Source organism: Emydura macquarii, unplaced genomic scaffold, assembly GCF_026122565.2.
Source record: "Emydura macquarii macquarii isolate MOO-44397 ecotype Brisbane River unplaced genomic scaffold, CSIRO-AGI_Emac_v2 contig_1027, whole genome shotgun sequence".
In the NCBI taxonomy this organism is placed as follows: domain Eukaryota; kingdom Metazoa; phylum Chordata; order Testudines; family Chelidae; genus Emydura; species Emydura macquarii.
In genome coordinates this window covers 13,543,980-13,571,253 of record NW_027131164.1, presented here as the reverse complement: position 1 = coordinate 13,571,253, position 27,274 = coordinate 13,543,980, and the positions used below count along the sequence as shown (strand labels likewise).

The following is a 27,274-nucleotide window of genomic DNA, read 5'->3' as shown; positions in this document are numbered from 1 at the left end:
TCCATAGAGTTTTTTAAAGTGTTGTGTACAGTAACTTTGAAAACTTTGAAAAACCATGCACTATCTTAAGAATAATTTGCCTGGTACCATCCCCCATAATGTTATTGTGGTAGTCGTGATGCTAGAGTATGGTGCATGCCAGAATTCAAGCTAGCTCACTGTGGCAGGAATGGATATTGAGTTACCTCAAAGAAGGAAAGTTAGCTTTTAGGCAGTAGTGTTTTCAGTGACTCTTAGCTTGGCCAACAGTTAGTGCTATAGCTACTTCTGTATAGTGTGTTTCAGACCAGACATCTCAAAGCACTCTTCAAAGCTCGATGTCACTTCTCTAACATGTCTAAGCCCCAACTTTGTCCCAGACACGTGCCCAGAAACATGCTAGAATGGGAGTAGGACAGGAAGTAGAGAATTCCACCCACAACAACTGAAGCTGTGGAAGGGAGTATGGGCAGGACACAAGTTAATGCCTCTTTTCTTGCAAAAGGTGTTGAGGGACTTTTAATGAATACAAATGGTCAAGACCTTGTTTTTACATTTTCTCTGAAAGAGAGATTCTTCAGCATCATAGTGCCCCCCTACCAGCATAATGTAGCATTGGTTCAGTACTGAAAGAAAGTCTCAAAGAAAAGAGTCAGTTTATAGTGTTATGAGCAGTTTTTCTGGTAAAGAAATTCCTTAAGCCTCCAGATTAAAACCTTGTCTAGACTGTGGATTTCCCCTGATTTCAGCCACTTGTGTAGCTGCACTCATACAACCACTAATTTAGGTAAATAAGGGCAGTAGTTGCACTTGGGGAGCTTATCCTTGTTTCAGACCAGGTAAATAGCAGTTTTTCCTGGTCCATGCTTGGGATTTGTACTCATGGAGCTGCATTGGTGGCTGGCCACCAATGGCTGAAATCAAGGCAAATCCCCAATGTGGACAAGGCTTTAAAGAAAGGAAAAGAGGATCACCTCAGTACACGAAAATACAGCTCTTGCTACCAAGTAAGTTTCTTCTGCTATTGTAGTTTTGTTTCTGAGAGTCAACAATGCCTATGTATTTGTTTTACACATTTGGGTGAGCATTTCTTGTTAGGAAAACCAGCATTTGAAAACCAAGCCTGAGAAATAGTATCAAAATGCCAGTCTTCTCTCTGCTGCCAGGGTCTGTCCTTCGAAACAGCTTCTATATTCACAGCAACTTTCTATTTTTTTAAAGCAAACTGTGTACCCTGAATTTAATGCATTTTTTCTCCCTATAATTCATGTCTTCAGAAATGTCATGTGAGGTTCAGATATATGATGCATTTACAGTAGGATGGAAGAAATTAACTGTAAATAGAAGTTCTATTTCAATAAGATAACCTCAATATGCAGTCAGCGTTTTCCTTTTAACTTCAGAGAAGAGCATAACAGAATTGGGGATTAGGGGTTACCATTGCTTTAATAATAGCTCTGTATGTACTTTACTGCCTAGGAATCCACCTATGGTACCCATATTCATGAAAAACGGGAAGAGCGAGAAGCAAGATTCTGTAACACGGTTCATGATATTGTAAATAGAGGAGGTAGAGGTCTTATTCCCGTCTTTGCCTTGGGTCGAGCTCAAGAGCTGCTTTTGATCTTAGGTATGTATCTTCCCATCTCCTTTTAACATCGAGTGAGCAAAATACAGTGGAAATTTTTTAATGGCTGTCCATTTATGTACACATTTTTTAAAACAAACCTTTCACCGCCTCTGCAGTGTGCTAATGACTTAAAAATTCCAAGATGGTGTGATTTAAATCAGTGACTTAAATCACCAGATGGAAAGCCTCAATTTAAATAATTGATTTTAATCAATTTTTCCATTTGTACTTCAGTTAGTGTCTAAAGAAAGGTGCATTCTCCTTGGTTGATATAACCATTAAAGCATGTTGATTTATGCTACATTTTGTACATCTTTTTGCTACATAAGATGGTACACTATAACTATATACATTTATTTAAGCTAATATGTAACTTAATATATTCAGATTCTTATTAATTGTATATTTTTAGTTAGAAAATGGTAAATAATATATTGCTTATTTACTAGCTAACTTTTTTAGCTTATGATTTGTGTCAAGCTGCATTAGGATTGTAACAGGAATTTAACTAAACATGCAAAACAGCATATACAATTTATTTCTATTAAACAAAACAATCTTTAATGTTTTGGATATATAAACTTCTCTTATCAAAATACGTTTCACATTCACAACTAAATGATTTATTAAAGAAATAGAGGGATTCTGTAACCAGTGAACTAAATTGATTATTTAGGTCAGCCTGGGAAATTTTTCAAATATGCCTAAGTAAGCAGCTTAACTTCCTACTTGCCTAATGGCTTGTCTACACTTACCTCAGAGATTCGGCAGCAGTCGACCGGAGTTACGCAAACTACGCAAAAGCACTTTAAATTAGCAAAATAAGTCAAACTATTAACTGTTAAAATCAATTAATTTACAGTAAGGGAGGCATGACATAGTGTATTTCCACTCTCACTTCCTCAGTGCTGCTGGCAGCGTGGGTGGGCTGAACGCCCAGAGAGCGTGACTGCAAAGCCTGTCTGCAAAGATGAGGAGCTCTCCCCAGTGCGGGGTCCCCTCCCATCCAGGGACTGCCCTCCAGGCACTCAGTGCCCCAGCCAGGAACTGTCCTTGCAGCATCGAGGAGGTGGGGGCGGGGAGAGAGAGAGACACACACACCTCCACCCGCAACACTGGGCTGTCACACATGCCTGCCCTACAGAGACAGAGTGCCCTGTCCAGGGTAGAATGCCCCCACCCAGGGACTGGCCTCCTCCCCCGCATCCAGCCCTCCACCTAGGGACTGCACCCCATGCACTGAGCCCCCCATCTAGGGACTGTGCCCCAGTATCTAGCCCCCACTCCAGGGATTGCCCCCAGCCACCACTCCTCCCACCTAGAGCCTGTCCCCCCATGAACCGGCTGCACCCTCCACCCCATGTGCCTAGCACCCTGCAACCTCTCTCCTTGCCCCAACACCCCCCTCTCGCTGGTCTCCTATGTCTGCTGCACGTAGCTCAGCTGTGCATCCCGCTCTGCCTGCGTGCCACCACTGTCCTAGTGCTAGGGAGCCTGCTCCAGCTGGAGGGTCACTGGACCCGCAATCCTGTGGAATAGAGTGGGCACTGAGCACCCTGGCTTCCTGCCAATCCTGTTGGGCCCGATCGTGCCAGGGGAAGGGGGCTGATGCCACTGGACCCAATCCTGCGCCGCCTCATTTTTGCATGCCTCACCAGCTCTGCACCCCAGGGCGGGTGCCCCCCCCAGTTACGGCCCTGAGGATGTCATATGGGCCGCAGCTATGTGCTGATTGAGCCGCAGATTGAGAATCATAGAAGATTAGGGTTGGAAGGGACTTTAGGAGGTCATCTAGTCCAAAGCAGGACCAATCCCAACTAAATCATCCCAGCCAGGGCTTTGTCAAGCCGGGCCTTAAAAATCTCTAAGGATGGAGATTCCATCACCTTCCTAGGTAACCCATTCCAGTGCTTTACCACCCTCCTAGTGAAAAACTTTTTCCTAATATCCAACCTAGACCTCCCCCACTGCAACTTGAGACCATTGCTCCTTATTCTGTCATCTGCCACGGCTGAGAGCAACCTAGCTCCATCCTCCCTGGAACGCCCCTTCAGATAGTTGAAAGCTGCTGTCAAATCCCCCTCCCTCTTCTCTTCTGCAGACTAAACAAGCCTAGTTCCCTCAGCCTCTCCTCATAACTCATGTCCTCCAGCCCCCTAATCATTTTTGTTGCCCTCCCCTAGACTCTCTCCAATTTGTCCACATCCTTTCTATAGTGGGGGGACCAAAACTGGACACAATACTCCAAATGTGGCCTCACCAATGCCAAATAGAGGGGAATAATCACTTCCCTTGATCTTCTGGGAATGCTCCTACTAATGCAGCCCAGTATGCCATTAACCTTCTTGGCAATAAGGGCACACTATTGACTATTATCCTGCTTCTTGTCCACTGTAACCCCCAGGTCCTTTTCTGCAGAACTGCTGCCTAGCCTGTCGGTCCTCAGTCTGTAGCAGTGCATGGGATTCTTCCATCCTTAGTGCAGGACTCTGCACTTGTCCTTGTTGAATCTCATCAGATGTTTGTTGGCCCAATCCTCCAGTTTGTCTAAGTCACTCTGTATTCTATTCCTACCCTCCAGCGTATCTACCACTCCCCCCAAATTTAGTGTTATCTGCAAACTTGCAGAGGATGCAATCCCCCCCATCCTCCAGATCATTAATGAAGATGTTGAACAAAACCGGTCTCAGCACCGACCCCTGGGGCACTCTGTGTGTTACCGGCTGCCAAATAGACACTGAGCCGTTGATCACTACCCGTTGAGCCCGATGATCTAGCCAGTTTTCTATCCATCTTATCCATCCACCCAACCCATACTTCTTTAACTTGCTGATAAGAATACTGTGGGAGACCGTATCAAAAGCTTTGCTAAAGTCAAGGTATATCATGTCCATCACTTTCCCCACATCCACAGAGCCAGTCACCTCTTCATAGAAGGCAGTCAGGTTGGTTAGGCATGAATTGCCCTTAGTGAATCCACTGATCTAAATTATTGATGGACATATTGAACAGAGCCAGTCCCAGAACTGATCCCTGCGGGACCCCACTCGATATGCCCTTCCAGCTTGACTGTGAACCACTGATAATTACTCTCTGGGAACGGTTTTCTAACCAGTTATGTACCCACCTTATAGTAGCTTCATCTAGGTTATATTTCCCTAGTTTGTTTGTGGGACAGTATCAAAAGGCTTACTAAAGTCAAGATATACTCCACCTACCACTTCCTGCCATCCACAAGGCTTGTTACCTGTCAAAGAAAGCTATTACGTTAGTTTGACACTATTTGTTTTTGACAAATCCATGCTGACTGTTACTTTTCACCTTATTGTCTTCTAGGTTATTGCAAATTGATTGCTTGATTATTTGCTCCATTACCTTTCCCAGTACTGAAGTTAAGTTGACTGGTCTGTAATTCCCAGGTTGTCCTTATTCCCCTTTTTTATAGATTGGCACTATATACTTACTTTCTACCTTCTGTTTTTGTTCCTTTATTTGCTGTTTTGCACCTAACATTTTAAAGTGTGAGTGGCAGGGAGCTTGTCTGACTTCTTCTTTGAGGCCTTGTCTACAAAGAAAAGTTTCACAACTCCCTGCAGTCCATACCCTCTCCAGTGTGGGAGCAGTTATAACATTATAAAAATGCTTTATACTGGTATAGCTATTCCTGTATAAGCTATACCAGTTTAAGGCACGTTTATACCCCTTTACCTGCATCCACATTAGCAGTTGTATCAATATAACTATATTAGTAAAAAAACAAGCAAACAGATAAAAACACCCCCCTCACACAAAGATACAGGGCCAAACACCCCACCCTAAATAGGTCACCAGTACAAACTGTGCATAAAACAAGAACTAAGAACACTTCTCAGTGCTCTAAAAAGTTCCTCATTTTTGAGTGGACAGGAGGCTGGGAATACGCTACCTGTTGAAAGTGCCTGGGCCAAATTTTGCTTTGTAAATATTCTGTTATGTTCTACAATACAGTAAATGCTGTTTTTGGAGTCTTGGTATTGAAGTGTGGTTCCTCTCTGAAAAGTGATTAAGTGACACCTCTTACTCAACAGACCAGCTTCTTGTACTTCTTTGGAGTCATGGCTGCCTGCTATCAGTGACAAAATAGTGGGGGGGTTTTAGGAGGAGGATTTTTTTGTTTTTTGATAGGTTGGTTTTTTACTACTTCTATTAGCCTTCCAGAAGAACCAGCTAAGAGAGAGTGAGCTGCAGTCTGTTGTACATCTTCAATGGAACTGTTTAATAAGTTCCAACATTTATGCCTGTTCAAACCCATTGGAAGGCAATAGTTGCATAGGTGAAACTGAGGGCAGAATTGGGCTCAGGGTAAGTGGGTGAAATTTTGATGGCCTATGGTATACAGAAGGTCAGGCTCGATAATCTAATGGCACTTTCTGGCCTTAAACTCTATGAATCTGAATTTGGCTTGCTGAACTTTTAATGGTGATATAGTGAAATCTCACTAATGAGTCTTCTATACAGGTTGTGTTGCTAGTTGTATGTTTTTTATAATTAACATTTGACAGATATTTCAGCCTGTTGATTAGCAGTAATGCTCTAAAACTTTTCTTTTTAAACAGTGTTGTTATAAAAGTGAATTGAATGCTCTGTAACAGCATGCATATTTACAGGCTGCAGTTGAAAATTGGGGGTTATATGGAGTATGACTGGTCTTCTACTGAGAACTGAGGTTTAACATTTTTTCTCATGTTTGTTTTATCTTCGGTTTTTCAAGTCTCCCACCCTTCCCCCGACCCCCCTAATAGCCAAAATCAAAAGAGGCATGTTGAGCTTTTTCATTACTTTGATTTCTTGTCTGTAAAAGTAGTGGAAATGTTTGAAAACTGGGCTTTATAAAACAATGTTGATTCTGAAAATGCATGTTTGGAAGCTAATAATATATTTATGCCTTGTAAAATGTTCCTCTAGATGAATACTGGCAGAATCACCCTGAACTCCATGACATCCCAATATATTATGCCTCCTCTTTGGCAAAGAAATGCATGGCAGTGTATCAGACATATGTAAATGCTATGAATGACAAAATCCGAAAGCAAATCAACATCAACAACCCATTTGTTTTCAAACACATTAGTAATCTTAAGGTGAGTGTGAATAAAAGGTGTTTCATGACAGAGGAAGATATATCAAATACTTTGCATTTATATGAGGTTTAATTAGTATGTAAGTGTACTTTCCTAGCAATTTAAGCCATTTGTTGATTTAGAGGTTTATAACTGATTCTTTCACTATAAATCTGCCTGCTCCTATTAATGAGATTTTTGTTGTTTTATTTTAACCTCCATTCTGTAATGCTGGGTGGACTAGGCCCATCCAATCTATGCTGCTTAATTTACACAGAAATCCCAAGTATGGCTTCCCTATACACAAGGGTTTCCTGGCTAAACTCTTCAGTGTTGTGCACTTGTCCATTGCCTAACATTACATTTCACCGTGACCTCTTTCATATTTTTAGTTGGACAGAAGGATGTTTGTGTGTTTCAGGCTCCTATTTGGGTGGTGGGCCTGCTGCTATTCTTGTCTGACCTTAGAGCAGGTACTTTAACTGAAGGTTTATGGAGGAATTCAAGTGTATTTTCTGGAACAAACATAAAATCATACTCTTGCCTAATATAAGGCATTTTCTTGGAGGGAATCTGAAATAAATAAATATGGTAGCATGACAATACTTCTGTAATTTAAAATATTCAAATATTTAAATTAGTTATTTCATACAGGGATAGCAGTAGTTACACTGCAGCTATATCACCTATCCACTCTAATATGTATAGATTTGGTAGGGTGCAGAGCATTCCCTTGCTCCTTTTTCTTGCACAGATCCATAGATCTACAAAATGTCCTTCATGGACAATGGGAGGAGGAGTGACTTCCATGAGGACAGAGTACGATCTTCCCACATAAGTCATCTTTTGTACGTGGATCATGGGATGCAGTCCAGCCCGACTTATTTTAACCAGTTATACTAACCGATATTCTTGCTGTTTGTTTCCTAGAGTATGGATCACTTTGATGACATTGGCCCTAGTGTTGTGATGGCTTCCCCAGGTATGATGCAGAGTGGCTTATCCAGAGAATTGTTTGAGAGCTGGTGTACTGATAAGAGAAATGGAGTAATAATAGCAGGGTACTGCGTTGAAGGAACACTTGCCAAGGTGAGTTATTACCTTTTGACTGCCATGACAGTTAGTTTACATGTTACGTTAAAAGGAGTGATGCCCGGTTGGATTATTTGTTTGGACTTGTTAAACAGCAAGGTTGATGCCATGTATGGACGACTGAAGACAACCAAAGCCAATTGTACTCTGCAAAAACAAATGAAGTGTCCAGTAAACTTGCATATGACAATTTCCATTGACAGTACAGTACATAGAAAAATCTTTTCATTTTAAGAATAGGCTATTAAAAATTAGCAATTAAAAATTGACCCAAGAAAGTGTGATTAGCACATTTCTCTTCTCCCCCTTCACTCCTCCCACATGATCTTTCCATTTTTGGCCCTTAGCCCACTGGAGTCAACGACAGAACTCCCACTTATATCAGAGATCAGATTGGGATATGTAGCACTTTCACTTGCTTTGCAGTTGAGAAGTTGTGAACACTACTACCTAAATTCCCACACTCAAGAAAGGACTGCAGCATCCAGCCCCGCTATCAGAGATAGATACACACACCTTGTATTGATTTCAATGAGAGTTATAGTCATATGTCTGAGGGCAGAGTTAAGTCCTAAATGTTCAGTGCAAGAGACAGGATGCAAGTATATATATGCAAGTAAAACATTAATTATTTTATGACTGAGCCCAGGTGTGTGTAATTTTTTATAGATGTATATTGTTCAAATATTTACTACTTAAACCAACTGCAGATAGTTATTTTTCTGGCTCTGAATGGAATAAATTTTGTCTGCAGAAGACTCTTCAAATACTTTTTTTATTGAAAGGAGTATTTTTTCTTGTCTGACAGCACATAATGTCTGAACCGGAAGAGATCACGACTATGTCAGGGCAGAAGCTGCCACTGAAGATGTCTGTAGACTACATTTCTTTCTCTGCTCACACAGACTACCAACAAACCAGCGAGTTTATCCGGGCACTGAAACCTCCGCATGTGGTTAGTGTGCATGTTCATTATTTCTTAGGAATGTAGGTTGTGTCATTGGTTCATCAAATCCAGTATAATGTCTCTGGCAGTGGCCAATCCTTGCTGCTTCAAAGGCAGGCAAAATACTCCTCAGCATGCTACACCAGCAAAATTAAGTAGCTGGTTGATTTGCAGCACTGCCATGGATGTGTTGGGGTGACTTCCCTGTGATGAGGTTACTCTATATCCTGTTGCAGCAGTTTAGTTCTGGCTACGTGGATACTTATAAGATACACTACAGAACAAACACAAATTGGCATATGGTCACGATTGCTAAAGTGAATCACGGAATAGGTGGGTTTTCAGATATTTTGGAAGAATAAGAAGGAGGTTATTTAGTAAAAATTACTTGGGATGGATGTTGTTCCAAGTGACCCAGGCAATGTGAAAGGAGGTGTAGAGATGCCAATAAAGACAAATGGAGCAATCAGGAAGAAGCTTGAGCAAAGCACTGGGAGCAAGAGGAGATATGGGCAGCTATTGGCAGAGACAGAGTTATAGGGTGCTTTTGAAAGTGAGGAGTAGAATTTGGAACTTAAAATAGGAAGGAAAGAAAAGGAGCTGCTGGTAGAGATATTCAAGACAGGGAGGAGCAGAGGAAAAGGAAGCTGAACTTGGCAGAGGTGTTTATAAACTTATTAATGTTAATGAAGTTTTAAGTTCAAATACATGTGCAGTTCAGGAATATATATGTGCATTGAATGCAGATGTATAAAAACATGGCTAACTGTGACTTTTCTAGTTAAATTTAAGAACTTTATAAATTCCCCTTAATAACAAAATACTAGCTGTTAGTCCATGTATTAAAATAAGTGAAATCTGTGTAGATTTTTGTACCTGCACTCATCATGGTATCTAAGCACTTTTATAATACAAACTATAATGGATAGAATACAAAGGCAAATGTGGAACTGACTGTTGATACTGAACATTTAGTGATCAGTGTGGATACCAGTGAGACACGGTACGCCGGATTTGCAGATCAATAAAGTTTAATGTGCAAGGTTTTCTATAAATATACTAGTTAAATACAAAGGCTAAAATTAACTATAATATATCATGCTTACTAAATCTGGAGAGCTAAGCAGTCACTCAGAATGCTGTATATAGGAACAGCTTTCTTCGGGGTCCCGCCAGGGAATCAGTGGATCCTCTCGTCCGACAGGCAGCACTTCCTGTGGAATCAAGCATTGATGGAGCATCCCCCTTTGTCTGAGCGGTTACTTTTTATACCTTTCTATACACAGCTTTCACCTAATTACCCCTCTACTAATTATTATATATTCTATTACCTGTATCGGGTACTCACCCTTGACTGCATTCCATTCTCACCATGATAATTTGGGTAATCAAAATAACATCTGGTGATAGGAAGGACAGTGAGAAAGTACGCTCCTTAGCAGTGAAAAAGTGTCCTCCCAGATGTTCAAGGATAACTTAGTTATTCCCCTCACCATTGTCTATGTGCAGCTGCAAGCATACATGTTATGTATTTCGTCTTATTATGTGCCATGATATGCAGAAACTGAGACATCTGCAAGGCTACTCAGTATTCCTATTTGTCTCTGCCAACCAGAAGATGTCAGGCTGCGGAGGCTAGAATGGCCAAGCAAGCAACTTAGCTATGCTAGGACTCAAAACCATGGTCTGGTAACTCAAATTGCACTGGGCCTCCAACACAGACCATAGTATAGCATAGTTGACGTTACCTGCTGAAGACAACTATATGTATTTTTAAACATGATGCACGGGAAAACAGCAACTTTCTTGGATGATTTATTTAATAAAGTGCATCTCTGTTGTGAGAGCATAGCCCTTGTTAAGTGTGAAACTGTCTCTTTCTTGTAGATTTTAGTGCATGGTGAGCAGAATGAAATGGCCAGATTGAAAGCAGCATTGATACGAGAATATGAGGATAACGATGAAGTTCACATAGAAGTTCACAATCCAAGGAATACTGAGGCTGTGACATTAAACTTCAGAGGAGAAAAACTTGCCAAGGTATATGATTAATGTTTTCTTAACCATAGCACAGCATTTATCTCTTTGATGAGAGTTATATTTTTCCTTCAAGAATATGCCAGCTTTAATCAATTTCAGATTGTGCTTCTTGACAACTTCAATATACTGTGGGAGGGACACAGTGTAAATACTATTTCTTTCAGCCTGCCAAAGTCTGTGCTGTTACAGATAAGTCTGCCAATGCTTTCACTCTCCTGATCTCATTCCATATGGAACGTGTTCCAGGACAGAAGCCCTAGATAATCTCTTAACAAAGAATAGTACACTAATCTCTGTAGTGTCAAGTCACTAACATTTATGGAATGAATGATGTAACAGATTTCATTTGCAATTTAGGAAACCATTAGTAAACCCCACAACACCTCAAAAAGACTGTATGTGTATGTGTGTGTATTATAAAAATTAGAGAGAGGAAGAGAGAGAGAAAAAGAAGCCACTGTATATTTTGGCTGGATTAAATAACACTTGCTGACTTTATTCAGACACTCTTAAAATTAACTTTGTTATTGAATGTCTCTATCTCTGGATTCTTTGGGGATGGGATGACACAGATTAAAAATGGGACCAGAAGATATTATGTGCACTGGTTACTTTTTCTGCTTTTTGGAACTTGATAGTGAAACTACAGGGGAATCCAAAGATAATGTTTTACCTAAAGGTCTTTCTTGAAAAACAGATATTCAAATTTGGATACAGTAGGTATTCTTGACAGTTAATGAATCTCCAGTGTTCTAGACTTTCTTTTGCAGAATGAAGGGTGTTATGAAAACTTTATTTTACGCAATGTTAAATCTTGCAATAAAAGCTATGGATATTGGACGATGTGAGAGCATCTGGGCTCAAGTGGCCTTATAGTGGTACATATAGAAAAATGTATTCACCAGTCAGCATTTTTCATTTATTCCCACCGACCACCCCAGAATCTATTCCAGACACTTCCGAAGGAAACTGTTCGATAGTTTGTCAGAAATTATGTAACCAACTTTATACACATTTTTCTGTTCTTGAAGGACGTAATAGTTACCTGCAAGGGTTATGCTAAAAGTGAAAAGCTTGCTTGTAAGATTTCCGAAGTGGAAAAGCATATATGGCTGTTTAAGAGGCAATTGGTGTTGAATTATAATAAAAAATCCAGTACACCCTTGCTATAACAAAACTCTGGTGATCCAAGCCATTTCTTCGGTATAGCCAGGGGTTCATTACAGTGAGGAGTAGGGGGACAGCTCCTCTGGCCCCAGGGCCATGGCGGGAACTGACAGCGCTCCTCCAGCTCCAGAGCCGCAGCGAAGGGGGGAGGGCAGAGAGCTCCTTCAGCCCTGGTGCCGTGACAGGGGGGCAGAGTTCATCTTTGGCCCGGGGCTCAGAGGAGCACCCTCTCCCCACTGGGGCCGGAGGAGCTCTCTGCCTCCTTGCCATGGCCCCAGAACCAGAGGTGGGATCCAGGGACCACATTCGCTATAACCCAAGGTTCACTATGGCAAAGGGCGTTCTAGTGAGGGTCTACTATACCATAGTAAGAACCTGAGAAATTTGATCCACAGGATTCCTTGTTATTCTGCCCAGCTAGTGACATCAAACACTATAAACAGAGGAGATGAAAAATGTGTTGATAGTACTTAAAATGTCACTTGCTTTGGCTGAGAAACTAAGAAGTCTGCAGCTCTGATTGTTTATGGGAATCAGCTGACCATATATATACTTCTCATCACTTGTGTGTTAAATAGATCGTGCATGTATGTTCTATACAACAGCTGTTGCAAATGAAATCTGTCACAAGATTTGAACATCTTCATCCTGTTGTTATCCAAATGTCTCTGTTGTGTTGTGGCTTTGAAATGTGCTTGCTGTCAAAGATTACTCTCTATGTATCCTTTGGCCATATTGTGAGCTCTCAGTTGTTTTAAAAGGAGCCTGCATTTCATCTAGAGCTAACCTCCATGCACCACAGCTTCAGTTTTCCCTTTGATTTTTCTCTTTTCAATAGGTGATGGGGTTTTTAGCAGATAAGAAGCCAGAGCAAGGACAGCGAGTTTCAGGGATCCTGGTTAAAAGAAACTTTAACTATCACATACTTTCTCCATGTGACCTCTCAAGTAAGTAAAGGTGACATACTGTCGTGCTCAGTAACAAATTTGAGCTTCTTGTTTTAAAAACAAAAGATGTATAGGATGTTATATTTGATGTATGATGTTTCTGTTTCTGTGATCAGTAATTGGCTCACATAGATTTAAACTTTTATTTTGGCTCAATGTGGGGTAAAGTTGCTTGATATGTATTGGTTAAATACAGCAGTATCGGAATGTTTGTAACATTAAATACTTGTCGGAGACCGTTCAAACCGATAAAGAAGGCTTATTTCTAAAGAAGACTGGAATTTGCAAGCTTTCTGCCACCATTTTCCTTTTCCTCCTGCAAAGGCAGATGGCAACCTTAAGTCTTGGACTGAATCAGTGTATCATAGACGAGCATTTTTTTTTTTGGTATGGCCTTTACCGACGCACCACTTGGTCTGCCGCACATCTGTGTTTCCTCTGTGTATAACTGGACAACGTTGTGAAGTTTGGGTTTGGTAGGATGCAAAGAATGATGCATATATAGGAATCAACAACAAACAGTTACAGCTTTCAGAATAACTTCTCAAACCTGAATTTGCAGAAAGTTTGAAGCAAACTTGAGAGCTACAAAGCTAACTGCTCTGTTCATCTCAAGGCGTGAAATCGATCAACTTCAACCATGTCATTGCTGATTGCTTTAACAGAAACATCAGACTAATATACTTACTTGTCATTGTTAGATTTGCAGGCAGATATTGAGGTGGGACAGTAGGGCAACTAGTTGCTATATTTGGTTGCTGGAGTGAAAAACAAGGAATTCAAACCCTTCCTCTGCCCCTGCCCAAAAAGGGGGAGAGAAGAAAATGCATTCCCTCCCTGGTACCAAAAACCAAAACCTTCTCCCATTCCTGTATGGGAGCCAAAAAATACCCTGGGGGGTATGGAAGTTGGCCCTGGCCAGTTGTCGAAGCGAGCTTTCCCTTGACAGCTTCGAAAATGCATTTATTAGTTTTCAGTACAAAAATCTGCAGCAAATTGAAAACTTAAAATGTGCAGGGAGCATGCATTGAATTAAATTTATTATCAAAATAAATAATACAAGGAACAGTGAGGACAAGGGCACTTGTGGAAGATAGTGCGTCCTTGCTGCATAATTTACATCTAATATGCCACATAAAATACTGGGCCTTGCTCATGCTTTAATCACAGATCCAATCATCTTGTTGTAAGATGAAACTGGTTTTTTTGTTTTTCTGTTTTCTACTAACTATGTAAACTTTTGGAATCAACAGTAGCCACCATTTCTCAGCACTGAAAAATCTAGTTTTTAGAAAATAACTTTTAAAGGACTAACTTCCTTTTCTTTTTTAATTCCTTCAGATTACACTGATTTGGCTATGAGCACTGTCACACAGACACAAGCCATTCCATATTCTGGCCCTTTCAATCTGCTTTATTACCAGCTACAGAAACTGACAGGTGGGTGTATTTGAGAAGAGATGCTCAAGATCTATTGTCATTTCTTTAAAGGTTTTTTTTTTTTTTTTTTAATTCTATTTCTTGAGGGAAATCGGAGTGGCAAATTCTGCTGTCCTATTTTATTAACTTAACTGTTAATAATTTGTTGCATATTTTCACAAGCTTCATTAGATTCTCACTGCTCCTGCCAGAGCCATCATATCAGTGCAAGTGGGGTCTTTGTGGGATTCTGCTGTAGATGTAATGTAAAACAATGAGCATGGGAAAATATGGGATTCCCACAAACCCTTGCCAGATTTAAACTTCAGCATTTTTCACCTGTAGGTTGTTGGTCAAAATCCAGTTCGTCAGTCAGTAGTGAAATGTCTTTGTCACAAAAAGTGCCACCAAATTACCATCCTGTTAGCAGTTTCGGCAGAGGCAATAGCTTAGACATGCTGACTGAAGTATCCCCTTCTCCCCACTAGAAGATGTCTCTGAGGCTATGTCTACACTACAAGCTAGTAATGCGATTCCCCTACTTGTGTACAAGTATTTGCGCTAGCTCTCAATGCGCTAGCATGAGTATAATTAGTAATATAACCTCGGTAGCACAGATTACAGCAGCAGAGGCATAGCTGAGCCGTGCCGAGTACAAATCTGTCTAAAACTGGTAGCAAGCTTGCCCTGCCTCCCAGTTGCCACAGCTCCCTCTCCCTGCTTCAGAGGTGCAAAAAGCACTAGCCCACCATCCTACTATAGGTGTGTGTCCCAGTTCTGCATTTCAGCTGCCGCTGAGCTGTGAGGGGTGACAAGGGTAAATGACTTCCTTTGGACTTTATTTGTTAAAAAGCAATCTGTATTTCTAGTGCTTTTTTTTAAAAAACTTTGTAGGCAACAAATATGTATAAGACCTTAAGGAATTTGATCCTGAGGGTTCATAAGTATTTGGGAAAGAAGTGATTAACCAAAATAGGAAGCACGCCTTCCCAAATTGTCAAATAGTGAGAGAATTTGAGGTTCTGCCTCTTGGACACTGTTTGCTGAGACTATTACTCCAGAGTGAGAAATGGGTATAAATAAGGGCAAAGAAAATCAAATTATTTTCTTCCTTGCTATCTTAGTAAGTGTATTGTATATTCACTGGGATAGGCTAAAAATAATAGTTGTATACCTCACCATTTACTTAGTTTCCTCTTGAGAAAATAGTCAGTTCACATTAAATGCTGATTTTTTATAAAAGGCAAAGATAGAAACAGATTGTTTATTTAATTGTAAATATTTTGGTTAAAATAATGGAATATGTGTCTAAATCCCCTAGACTTCCTTGACAATCTCAATCATTATGTTCACTGTATCTGACTGCATGATTTAAATTCATAGTTTAATTCTGAGGCTCTCCAGGCCACTTTACTATTTGCTTGGCTACTTTACAATTCCATACATTACTTTTTACACAGGAAAATATTCTTACAATATGTTGCTTTTGACACAGGCTACAAAACTTGGTATTTGTGAGATCTAGCATCTATCTAGCAGTCTTCACTAAAGAGGTTAATTCTGACCAGATATTGAACACAATTAATATTAACAAAAAGGAAGAAAGGTCTCGGGCTGAAATAGGAAAATAATAGGTTAAAGAATACTCAGACAAGATGGTGTATTCAAGTTGGCAGGGTTTGATTAAATTCACTGTAAAGTACTTAAACAACTAGCCAACCCAATCTCTGAACCATTAGTGATTTTCTTTGAGGACTCATGGAGGATGGGTGAAGTACCAGAGAACTGGAGAACACAGTAGCTATCTTTAAAAATGAGAACAAGAAAGACCCAGAGAATCACAGCCCAGTCAGCTTAAGTTGGATGTGTGGAAAAATACTGGAACAAATTATTAAACAATCAGTTAGTTCAAACCTGGAGAATAAGCTAATAAGTAATAGCCAACATGGATTTGTCAAGAACATAATATACTGAACTCATTTCATTTCCTTCGTTGACAGAATGACTTGTTAGGTGCTTACATTTTTTAAGTAAAAGTTCCCTAGGTGCCTATGTTTCTGCTTCTGAGCATGTGCAGTACATGCAGTGGAGAGAGGAGGAGTCAATCCCTCATAGCTTTTAGCCCAGTGGTTAGGGTACTCACCTCGGTTGTAGGAGACCCTCCAGTTTCAGTCCCTCCTCCACCTGCAGAGGAGACGGGATTTGAACTGGGATCTGCCAACTCTCACTTGAGTGTCCTAGCCACTGGGGTTTGGAATATTCTGATATGGGACTCCCTCAGTCTCTCTGTTAAAGATGTTCCACTGTGGATAATTAATGAAAGATCTGGGGAGGGGGGGGGGGGCGGGGAGAGAGAGAGCACACAAGCATGAGAGTGCTTTAACCACCAGGCTACACAGTCACTCAGCTGGAAGGTGGGAGCCCCAGGATCTAGTCCCCCTGCTGCAATTACTTTTTAATTATTTATCCACAGTGGAACAGCTTAAACGGGAGAGACTGAGGTAGCCCTACATCAGAATATCCTATAGCCCTGTCATTAGGGCGCACAGGTGGAAGAGGGACTTTGAACTAGTTAGGAGGGAGGTGGCATCACCACACCTAACTTTCTTTGTGAATATAGCCCTAAGCTGTTTTTTCCTACTGGTGTGCTTTAGTTAATGCATTGCATTATTAAAACATATCAATTAAACAGCTAATATGGCCACTATTACACATTAAAAAGCCAAGAAGTGTCATCATTGAGTGCGGGAGAGGAGTACATATTTGAGGGGGAAGAAATGGATTGCATATATGGCCAAGACAGAACAAAACAGAGAACCTCATTGAAATAGAACGGTTTTCAATCTTTCAGTTTTTGTTTAAATCAAATGTATTTTCTCATGCTAATATAGGTACTCTGTTTTATAACAACTTTTTTTGCTATATAATTTGCTTTTATTAACCAATTTCTGCCCCATTGTAGGTGATGTAGAGGAAATCGAAATCCAGCAAAAGCCAGCCTTGAAGGTTTTCAAAAATATTACAGTGATCCAGGAACCCGGCATGGTGGTACTTGAGGTAAGTGTGAAAAGAAGGAGAGAGAAATATTCCATTCTCTGTTTTGTAGAAACCAATGTCACAGACAGTATTAGATCGTATTAGAGGGGAAACATTACTAACACATTTCTAAGGAGGCACTTCCCTGTTAGTGTTAGTCATTAACTAGCACTGTAGAAATGCTTTAAAAGTAATTAATAGTGCAATTCTGTAGTGGTCCAAATTTCAGACCCTGTGCCATTTTCTCCCTGGCAAATAGTAGTTGGAAATAATGCTACGACCATGTTCATTTCCTGAAGAAGTATCTCAGATCATTTGGTAGAAATCCTCCTTGTGTGCCAAAAGAGAGTGAAAACATAGGAGAGGGAGCTCTGGAATCTGAGAATGTTATGGTGGGGAATGGAGAACTTCTAGGTGACTCCATTTTCAATCCACAGAGTGACATTTATTTTAAAATTATCATAGTGCAAAATGTATCCAAAGCTATTGAAATCAGTCTTTTCAGCACAAATCAGAGTCCAGAGCCAAGAGAATTTCATGGCTATTATGACATATTTATGCTGTATTATTCATTCTGTCCAGATTATGCTATTGCCAGAGTAAAATCTTTTTTATTATTGTTGTTTTCCAGTGGGTGGCAAATCCTGCCAATGATATGTATGCAGATACTGTAACAACAGTGATCCTGGAAGTTCAGTCAAATCCCAAAATACAAAAAGGTATTAAGTTTAATTTGTGGATTTAATTGTAGCATACTCCTTAGCATCTCTGCTGTTGAGGGTCTTAGCAGACTTATTACATTATGATAAATTGATTTTCATTATGAAGCAAAATGCTTATTAGTGAGCAAACAGACTTGCTGTTTAAAAACAAAACTGATTTGATTTGTATCGTTAGTGGGATTCTTTTATATGTAAATAGCAATTTGTGTGTTAATATAAGGAAAAAATACAGCCATATTGTCACGGAACAGATGAAGTGGTTTACACATATAAATCTAAAAGGAAAAATTTAATCTTGTAAGTGATTCAACTAACTATTTTAGCCTCTCATTTGAAAGTCTTGTTTAGTAGTGGACTGCATCATGAGTAGCATTTTTCTGGCAATATGAAGAAATCTAAATGTTGTTAATGCAATGGTCATATTCTGCCTAGTTTTAGATGTTTACCCATTGACGTCAGTGACCAAATAGCATTACTAGGTCATAAAATAAATATTGTATCAGGTGCTGGATGTGAGGTTGCTAACTAGCTCAAGTAACAAAGCAATTTTGCTAGGACTAATAGTGGGTGGTGTCTTGTGACTAGTTCATATATGAAGCTGTATTTTACAGTATTAGGGAACTGGAACAGTGGCTGGATAGGGTGGGTTGAAATGTTTCTGATTAAGTTGTTTTCAGTTAGTAGAAAGTATGAAGGATTGTGTGCCACTGCAAGACAATGAACATTTAGGGGGACAGCAGCATGATGGCAGTCAAAGTTTAAAATTGGATAAATTAACAATAATGACTACTGGTGAAAATAGTCTAAAAGTTCTCATATTCTCTGTGTTCTGCTAACATGCGCTCTTTGCCAATACATATCTTTGTACTTGGAACACATACATTCTTCTGCTTATTAAGGGCCAAATCAAATTTTGCCTTCATATGTTCTTGGTCATCTATTAAAATTGATGAGAGCTGCGTGTGTATCTGAGAGCAGGCTATGGTCCAATTTTGGACATGGTCATGTAATTTGGACCAAAATTTTGGTTCTTGAGGAGGCCTGGCCCTGCTGTTTTGGGCCTGTTAGGAATTGTGTGGTGCATGGTGCACATCTATGAATATAACACTGACAAAACACCTCTTTTGTGGCGCTCGCTATACATATATGATTATTACACTGTTTGTCACTGATCCTATGAATTGTGTCACATTGTATGGTAATAAGTAAGTGGGTGCTTTCAAAACGGCTAGGCACTCTGTAGCATATGTTGTGAACTAATAAAGATGAATTATTTTCCTACAATATGTCTATACTAAAAACTTAAGTCAACCTGTATTAGGATGACAATAATTACTGTGGTGGTGCATGTCAACACTACCGTCCACGGGCACGTCCTCACCAGGAGTGCTTCCATCCACCTAAAAGGGGCAGTGTGGGGAGTTGGAAGCCCAGTTTCACAGCCCCACTGACCGCTCCCTGCAGGGAGCTCGGCTGCCCCACAGACCCCTGGTGGGCTGCATCCCCCAGACTCTGTTCCCCGCCAGGACTAGGGGGAAACCGCCCAGGGCTTCTTACCCCCCAAAGGAGCAGGGTCCAGCTGCACTGGCTTCTGGACCCTCCACCCCCACCCCTGCTTGCTTCCTACTGGGAGATGGGCAGCCTTGTTAATTTCACGGCTCCATGCCAAGACAGCCAAAGTTTCAAGCAGGGGAGGAGGGAAGCCACCCAGAGCTTCTTGCCTCCCTGTTCCCTGCTGGGCTTGGGGTCCAGTCACCAGGGCTTTTCACCCCCGGCTCTCAGCCACCCAGCTGTCCAAGGGAGCAGGGGGCAGCTGGGCTCTAGCTGGAGCCGTGAAATTGACAAGAGAGCTAACAGCCAATGTAAGTAACACAGTTTCTATACAAACACTGTGTCCCACTAACTACACCAACTTAAGCCCTATGCTTCTCGTGAAGGTGGAATTGTGTCAGTGTAGTAGGACACTTATATTAGCAGGACAAGGCTGTAGTGTAGACCCTGACATAATTAGGTCGGCATAACCTGCCTTATGTTGACCTAACTGTGCAATGTAGACCAGGCCCAAATAATAGAATTTTATTCAGTAACAAAACCTATGCAAAAATCATCTCTGCAATTTAAATACATTAAAAATGTAACATATGAATGGAACAGACATTACCAGTGGGAAAGAACGTTTATGTCCCGCAGTGTGGGGGGGTCAGGGTGGAGATAGGGATGCGACCCCTGGTGCCACATGGAATGTTGGGGGAGGGAAGCATAGGGAGGTGCTTTAATGAAGTTCTCCATGGACTGCAAAGGGAGATGAGCCTGGGATAGTTGAACCTGTAGGTCCATAAGAGTCTGCAGCCTCTGTGTTCACTGCTGGAGGAGTCTAGTTATGTCTTGGTGAATCTGCTGGGACCCCTAGACCTTCATCCTGTCTTGTACTGCTGCTGATGGCGGTACCAAAAGCATCAGCAAGGCCCTGGCTGCAACAGATGCCTCTGGGGTACACGACTGCGATCCCACTGGTGCCACATTGTCCCTCCAGTGCTGAAGGCTGGCCCGGGACTGGACTCAACAGAGTCTGCATACAGGACAGAGTCAGTGGTACCACCCACGGAGTGGAAGCAGGGGAGTGAAAAGACAGTGCTCCCGGTGCTTGGCTTTTTTTAGAGTCGGGGAAAAGCCCCCTCTCAGCCAGCTGCTGCTTATGTTTTTTCTTCAGCACCAGTGAAGGGAAACGATGCCGAGAGACTCTCAAGCTGGGAGGAGCACTCCGCACTGATGCCAAGGTACTCGGTGCCGAGTCCGACCAGCTCAGCTCTGACAAGGATTGGAGCTCCACTTCCATCAGGAGAGATTTCAGTCTGGCCTCCAGGCCCTTCTTAGTATGGGGCTTGAAGTCCCAGCAGGTCTGGCAGCGATCCCTGATATGGAGTCTCCCAGGCACTTCAGACAACTGGCGTGCGGGTCACTCACAGGCATAGGCTTGCCACAGGAGGCACAGGGCTTGAAACCTGGAGACCAAGCCATGCCCTGGCACCGGGAGTGGACAAAGACTCTCCAACACGGCAACAAATGCCAACTATGAACAACAAACTGACAACAGTCCAAATGAGAAATAAAGAACTGGGATGAAAGTGAGGAAGAAGACAGACACGCACCAGTCTTTCCTCACATGCTTAAAGTTCCTAATCATCATGTAATAAAACTGTCATGTACTTGGGACATAGTTCAGCTCTGATGTGTCTCTCACTGGTCCTGCTAGCAACTACACATGCCAAACATTTCAACAACCATTATCCCCATTCCACTACAACAAAGTGTATTTGGGATTGTAGGAATCACAAAGTAAGCATGTGGGCTAGTGGAGACAACAGTGGACTGGGACTCAGAAAACCTGGGCTCTGTTCTTGGCTCTGCCACTGGCCTGTGGGATTACTTTGGCCAAGTCACGTTACTTCTCTATGCTTTAGTTTCCCCATACGTACAATAGGGATAATGATGTTTCCCTTCTGAAAATCTACTGATGAAAAGCACTGTATAAAAGTTTGGTGTTTGTTATCATTTCCTGGCCACAGTAGCATCTGAACTGCACATCTACATGATAATTACAGCTGCCTAAATGACCACTAAGTCCTACCAACAATATTTCTCTTCGTTTAAAAAAAAAAAACTGGGAAATTACTAGTAAAATTAATTAATGGCAAAAACTTCATTAGTGCAGAATGAAGACTGCTCGTGCTCTTCCAGAACATCAAGTTCAGCAAAACCCAAACATGTGAAAACCAGGAAATACAGACTTAAACTAAAAGCCCACACACCCTTAACGCTGCCCTTTTTGAGCAATGCCCCAGTACGACCTAAAAGCATATTTGCACTCTGCATTTGCACTGTACTGACCAAGAGCTTCCTATGCCCACTGGAGAGTACTCCACAGAAAAAGAACCCCATCTGCTAAATTTTACAACCCCTTCAGCTCCTTTTACAAACCCTTCACCTTATGCACCAATGCCATCTAACGCTAACTTCTATTGATCCTTAATTAAACTCACAGACCACATTCGTTGCCCACCTAACTGCTGACAATCCCCATGGCAAGAAGACCCGTGTGCCCTGCTAGAGACGCAACCTACACAACACAGAGCTGAAACATGCATACTGCATCTCTCAAGGCACACATGCACCTCTTTTCTTTGATCACATGCACAGGGGTCAAGCAAAGGGGCTCAGATATACTCCCAGAGGGCCACAGTGCCTCCAATTGCGTCATACCAAAATCACAACTCTTCTGAGATGCTCCAGCTAATTTCTCCACCCTTCAATACAGCTACACTTAACACAGTGAATCCAGCTGGACTACATGCAGATAATTCCCAGTGGTTATTGCCAGATCCAGGGCAGCAGTTTGTGTGAGCATTTATCCTAACTCTGTATCACCTGGCTTTCACAAGTTTGAGTTTTGTTGCACTTGAATTCTGGAAGGGCAGGAGGTACCACAGGACAACCTTCACTGCATTAAAGTTATTGCCATTTAACAGAGTGTAGTATTGTCCTAGTTGCTAAGACCAGAAAGCAAAGCAAATTATAAACAGAAGTGAAACTGTTTTTATTACCCAGCTCAATGAAATGTAAAAAGTAAACAAGCAGCATAAATAGTGAAAAGTAAATAGAAATAAGTAAAAATTAGACTTGTAAAACTCTTACTTGTAACTCGACTTGTCAAACTCTTACTGTTTTAATACCGATGAATTTAGTAACAGAAATAAAAGCATTTGTTTCAAATATGGTTTTTAAGCTGTTCCTTTAAAATACAAACTTTTTCTTAGTATTTCATGAAATATTTATTTCAATTATAAATTTCCATAAAGAAAACTGTGCAGACTTTTAGGAACTATGTCTTGTAAATTAACTATATTGTAATGTTTTTTTCTCTGGCAAATGTCTAGCCACACAAACAAATGTCAAAGAAAACTAAATGCTGACTTTTTAATTTTTTTCAGCTGCAGTACATAAGATTTCAAAAAAAGTTGATATGGATGTATTTAGCAAGAGGCTGGAAATCATGCTTCAGTAAGTTGGCTTGTCATATTATTCTTAAATGAAAATGATCAGTTAGAAACAATTTGTTTGACGTGCAAATATGGTAATTTTAGCATAATTTATATGGCCTATAAAGAAACACAGTTATCTCCTACATTTTGCCCATTTTATTGTTTGAATGTACTGTAATTCAAAAAGGCTGCATAGGTCTATATCAGTTTAATTTCTGTGAAGTTCAGTAATTAAGGAAACCACAGGATAAAAGGTAATAAATTCTGCAATATCCTGACAAACTGTTTCAGGATGTTTTTTTCTGATCATTTCATTAATTTAAGTTTGTTGAACCAAGGGCATGATTTTTTTTGTTCTAGAGATGCTAAGGATCTGCACTTCCTATTGACTTCAGTGAGAGCTGTAGGTACTCAGCACCTCTCAAAATTAAGCCATCACTGTCACAGTTTTAGGGTAACTTCACCTGTATTCCGCCTTCTGTGGTCCATTCCAGGAGTGCCCAGTCAGGTCTCAGGTCTCCAGCTGTCACCTGTCTCTGGGCAGGGGGACGCTTGTCCCATTCCCTTCTGACTAGGGTTTTAAGGTTGCATGGTATCCCCAGCAAGCCAGTCTGCCTACAGGCCAGCTCCTGTGCTTTCTCTCTGAAGGCTATGAACAGAGTATTGCCAGCAGTTACAAGTTAACACAGAACTCTTTCTGAGCTCGCATGTTTATTTTTAAGCTAAAAGCATTACAGAGAAAACATATAAAAAACACTAAAAGTTCCTATACACATGCTAAAAACTTACCAGAAATCAGCCATCAGTCTTTTCAACCCGTTTGCAAGGACTGGGGCCCCTTTAGACAGAAGATCCTGTATGTTTGTTGCGTCAGAAAGAAGGCTCTGTCAGTTTAAATGCAGCCTTTTTTCCTTAAAAGCCCTTTCTTTGTCTGTTGGTCTCTGGAAAACCATTGTGAAACAATATATGCAAGACTTCCCAGGGGGTGGAGCCAATGGAGGGAGAGGTGTTCACAACCTGAGTGATTCACCTTAATCAACCCCCACTGGTTTTGGTTCCCAAAGGAGCTGTGATAACCCTCCCACTGGAGTTGCATACAATACCTAGCCCACAGTGACAGATCAACTTAATGCAATATGGTCCCCAAAGATATTGCATGGAATAGCAATGTCCGTCACAATCACTTCTTACTAACATATTGTGTTTTGAAATCCAGTAAAATATCTATATTTTTATAGGTTTGTCTTGACATTTGTTCCCGTGGTTCCATAGAAGCTTGTGGGGGGAGGGGGCTGCTTCTGCTGCAGTCAATGGGACTTTTGGCCCTTACTTATTTAACTTGTTTAAAAATCCACTTTAATAACAACTGAGGTCAGTATTTGTCATTTACAATTTTTAACGTTAAGTGACCCAGTCAGTGACTGAAACCAGACGTTGTGCTGACAGAATCTGTCTGGAATCCAAAGATAATTAATAAAAGAAAAATTAGTTTGCTATTTGGCTATGTTTTATAATTATAGGCCTTTGTTTTAGGGACATGTTTGGAGAGGACTGTGTTAGTGCAAAAGATGGCTCTGTTCTAAGTGTCACAGTGGATGGAAAGTCTGCAAATATTTTATTGGACACACGGGTATGTATAATTGAATTCATTGATATTATTATTTGAACTGTGCTATAGGAGCGAATAGGCAAAAGGAGACAAAGTATCTGCCTCATGGGGCTCTACAGTCTGATATGCAAGGTAATGTTCCCTGGAATATTGCGTACCACTTTTACGGGACATGTTTTGGTATGCAGTATCACAAAAGATTAATCCTATTAAAAAATCTTTCAGTGAAAAAACTAACATCTGATTCTTCTGCTTTTGAAAGAAAAACTTTCAATGTTTTTCTTTGTAGCAATCATATTTGCTATAAGTAAAAATGTATAAAAACAGAGTAGGGATGGTAGAGATGGAATAACTGATATAACTTACTGACTTAGAACTTTTGAGACTCTTAAAATATAGTCTCCAGTTTGAATAAAGGCAAACAATCATCCAGAAGGAAATATGCCAAGAAAATCAGATTTGGTCATCTTGATCCTTGAGTAACTAAATCCAAAATCTGCGATGCCCACAAAGAGAGTGAAATATCCTGTCTATTTATCAGTTAAATTAAGGAGTAAAGCTGAAATATATTGAAACTTGTTTTAGGAAGATGGTATACGCCTGGCTATTAGAATGACGTGGTGCTGAAATAAATGGTTTATATCCTCCAGTATTGTAATTTGCTGGTCCCTTATCATGGACAAGGACCCCATTGTACTAAGCGCTGTCCAAACATAGAACAAAAAGATGGTCCATGTCCCAGATTGTTTTCAGTCCAAGTAATAAGACAAGAGACAACCAGTGAATACTAATCGGCATGAAAGGCAGTGAGACATGATCAGTTTTTGGAGTTGGGTCATATGCATGTTTTAAATTTTGTAATAAATAAAATGATGACAAAAGCATAGGTGGCGGGTATCAAATGCCCTGGGCCGTGGTGGTCCCTCCTCTTCCCTTCCCTGCTGCGTTCCCCCTTCCCCAGCAGCTGAGGCAGAGGTATCTGCTACTCAGCTTCCCGGGTCTCTGGGAACACTAAGGCACTAGGAAACTATAAAGAAATGGATAATTGCCAAAGCTTCTATTTTAAAAAGTTAGAATTTTTTTAAAAAACACTAAATGTTAAGTAGGGCTGGGTTCCAATTTTGTAGTAGTTCATAGCATTTTGTTTTCGCATTTTGGCTTAGTGGAGCACAGGGATGTTGCTCAGCTGATGGGTTTTGGCTCAGGGTTAGATTTTGCTGCAGAAGAGGGATCATCCAAGGATCATCTGCTCTTCTGGCTAGGAAGAGTGCCTGTCTAGAAGGAAGACAAGATCAAAGAAGGTAGACAGTGCGTCTTCCAAACTAAGAGTCACAAGATCCCCAGAAATAAAAATCCGTGTTTTCTGCCATTTGTTTGTTAGTTACGTGAGTCAAGGAACTACTAATGTGAATGGGCTCTCTACTTGGGTGAATTTGCACGTTTCAAATATACATAGGTGCCCTTCCAATAAAAAAATTAATTTTTTATTGACTAAAAGAAGCACTGGATTTTATTTTGAAATAAACTTTTTTATTTTCTGAGTGTCCAGGTGACCATGAGTGGGTTAAAATTGAATTAATTACAGCAGAGGTGTTGATTGGCTCTCTATATCAGTTCCAAGCTTCAAACTAAAATAATTTAGTACCATGCAGATGAGATCACAGATTAAATTAAAAACCTTGGGGTGCCACTTGATGTATTAGGACTTGATTTTCAACCAAATCTAGTTCACAAAACTAGACTTACTCTTCAATAATTCAAAAATTAATGACTAATCAAGCACAATTTTTTATCTAGTTTTGTTGTTTTCTCAGCAAGACTAATGTAAATCTTTTGCTGAATTGTCTTGTGTCTTATGTGTAGGCAAACTGCTTAAAAAACTGCAATGCAGCTGAAATCTCTTGATAATTTTCCTTACAATTTGCTTCACTACTATAGGAAATGTTTATTGCTTCTTAAACTGTTATCTATTATTCCTTCTTCTAATGAGTTTTACTTACAAATTTTTAAAAAAGGTAAATTACAGGGCTGTTTGATTCTGACTCCATGATCACACATCTTTTCTTCCAGACTGCTGAATGTGAGCCCGGAAGTGAAGATGATGAATCGCTTCGGGAAATGGTGGAGTTGGCTGCACAGAGACTCTATGATGCCCTTAGCCCAGTACATTGATCGGACTGACCAGTATATATCTAGAAAACACAAGAACAATCTTTTTAATACTTTATTCATTTTCACCATTTTCATAAAAAATAAATAAAACTTGCCTTTAGCAAGCCATATGTACTTATTTCCTGACCATAAAACTGCTTAGTTCTCATTACAAAGAATGGATGTGCAATCTGTTATTATGGCAACTACACTTATGTACAATGTACATATATTCACTCATTGTGCACATATGAATCCATTAATGGGACTTATGCACATAAGAGGAGAAATTTCTTTTCTTGATATGGTGTAGTAGACAATCTGAAATTATTTTTTTAAAAATGGGAGGAATCTTGTATTTGTAAGGTGTTCTGACCTGTTGGAGTAGGGTTGGGTTA

The 27,274-nt window shown here is 40.5% G+C and overlaps 1 protein-coding gene across 1 annotated transcript in view; it reads left to right on the top strand.

The window, feature by feature from the left end:
- CPSF3 (cleavage and polyadenylation specific factor 3) overlaps positions 1-27,063 on the top strand; it is a 47,931-nt gene extending 20,868 nt beyond the window's left edge. The window contains exons 7-18 of the mRNA XM_067544790.1: positions 1,459-1,609; positions 6,554-6,729; positions 7,639-7,797; positions 8,609-8,755; positions 10,634-10,786; positions 12,792-12,900; positions 14,242-14,340; positions 17,282-17,376; positions 17,987-18,074; positions 23,066-23,135; positions 24,650-24,746; positions 26,796-27,063. Coding sequence (XP_067400891.1) covers positions 1,459-1,609; positions 6,554-6,729; positions 7,639-7,797; positions 8,609-8,755; positions 10,634-10,786; positions 12,792-12,900; positions 14,242-14,340; positions 17,282-17,376; positions 17,987-18,074; positions 23,066-23,135; positions 24,650-24,746; positions 26,796-26,897 — 1,446 coding nt within the window. The 3' untranslated portion in view covers positions 26,898-27,063. The remainder of the gene's footprint in view (positions 1-1,458; positions 1,610-6,553; positions 6,730-7,638; positions 7,798-8,608; positions 8,756-10,633; positions 10,787-12,791; positions 12,901-14,241; positions 14,341-17,281; positions 17,377-17,986; positions 18,075-23,065; positions 23,136-24,649; positions 24,747-26,795) is intronic.
- Positions 27,064-27,274: the final 211 nt, after the last annotated feature.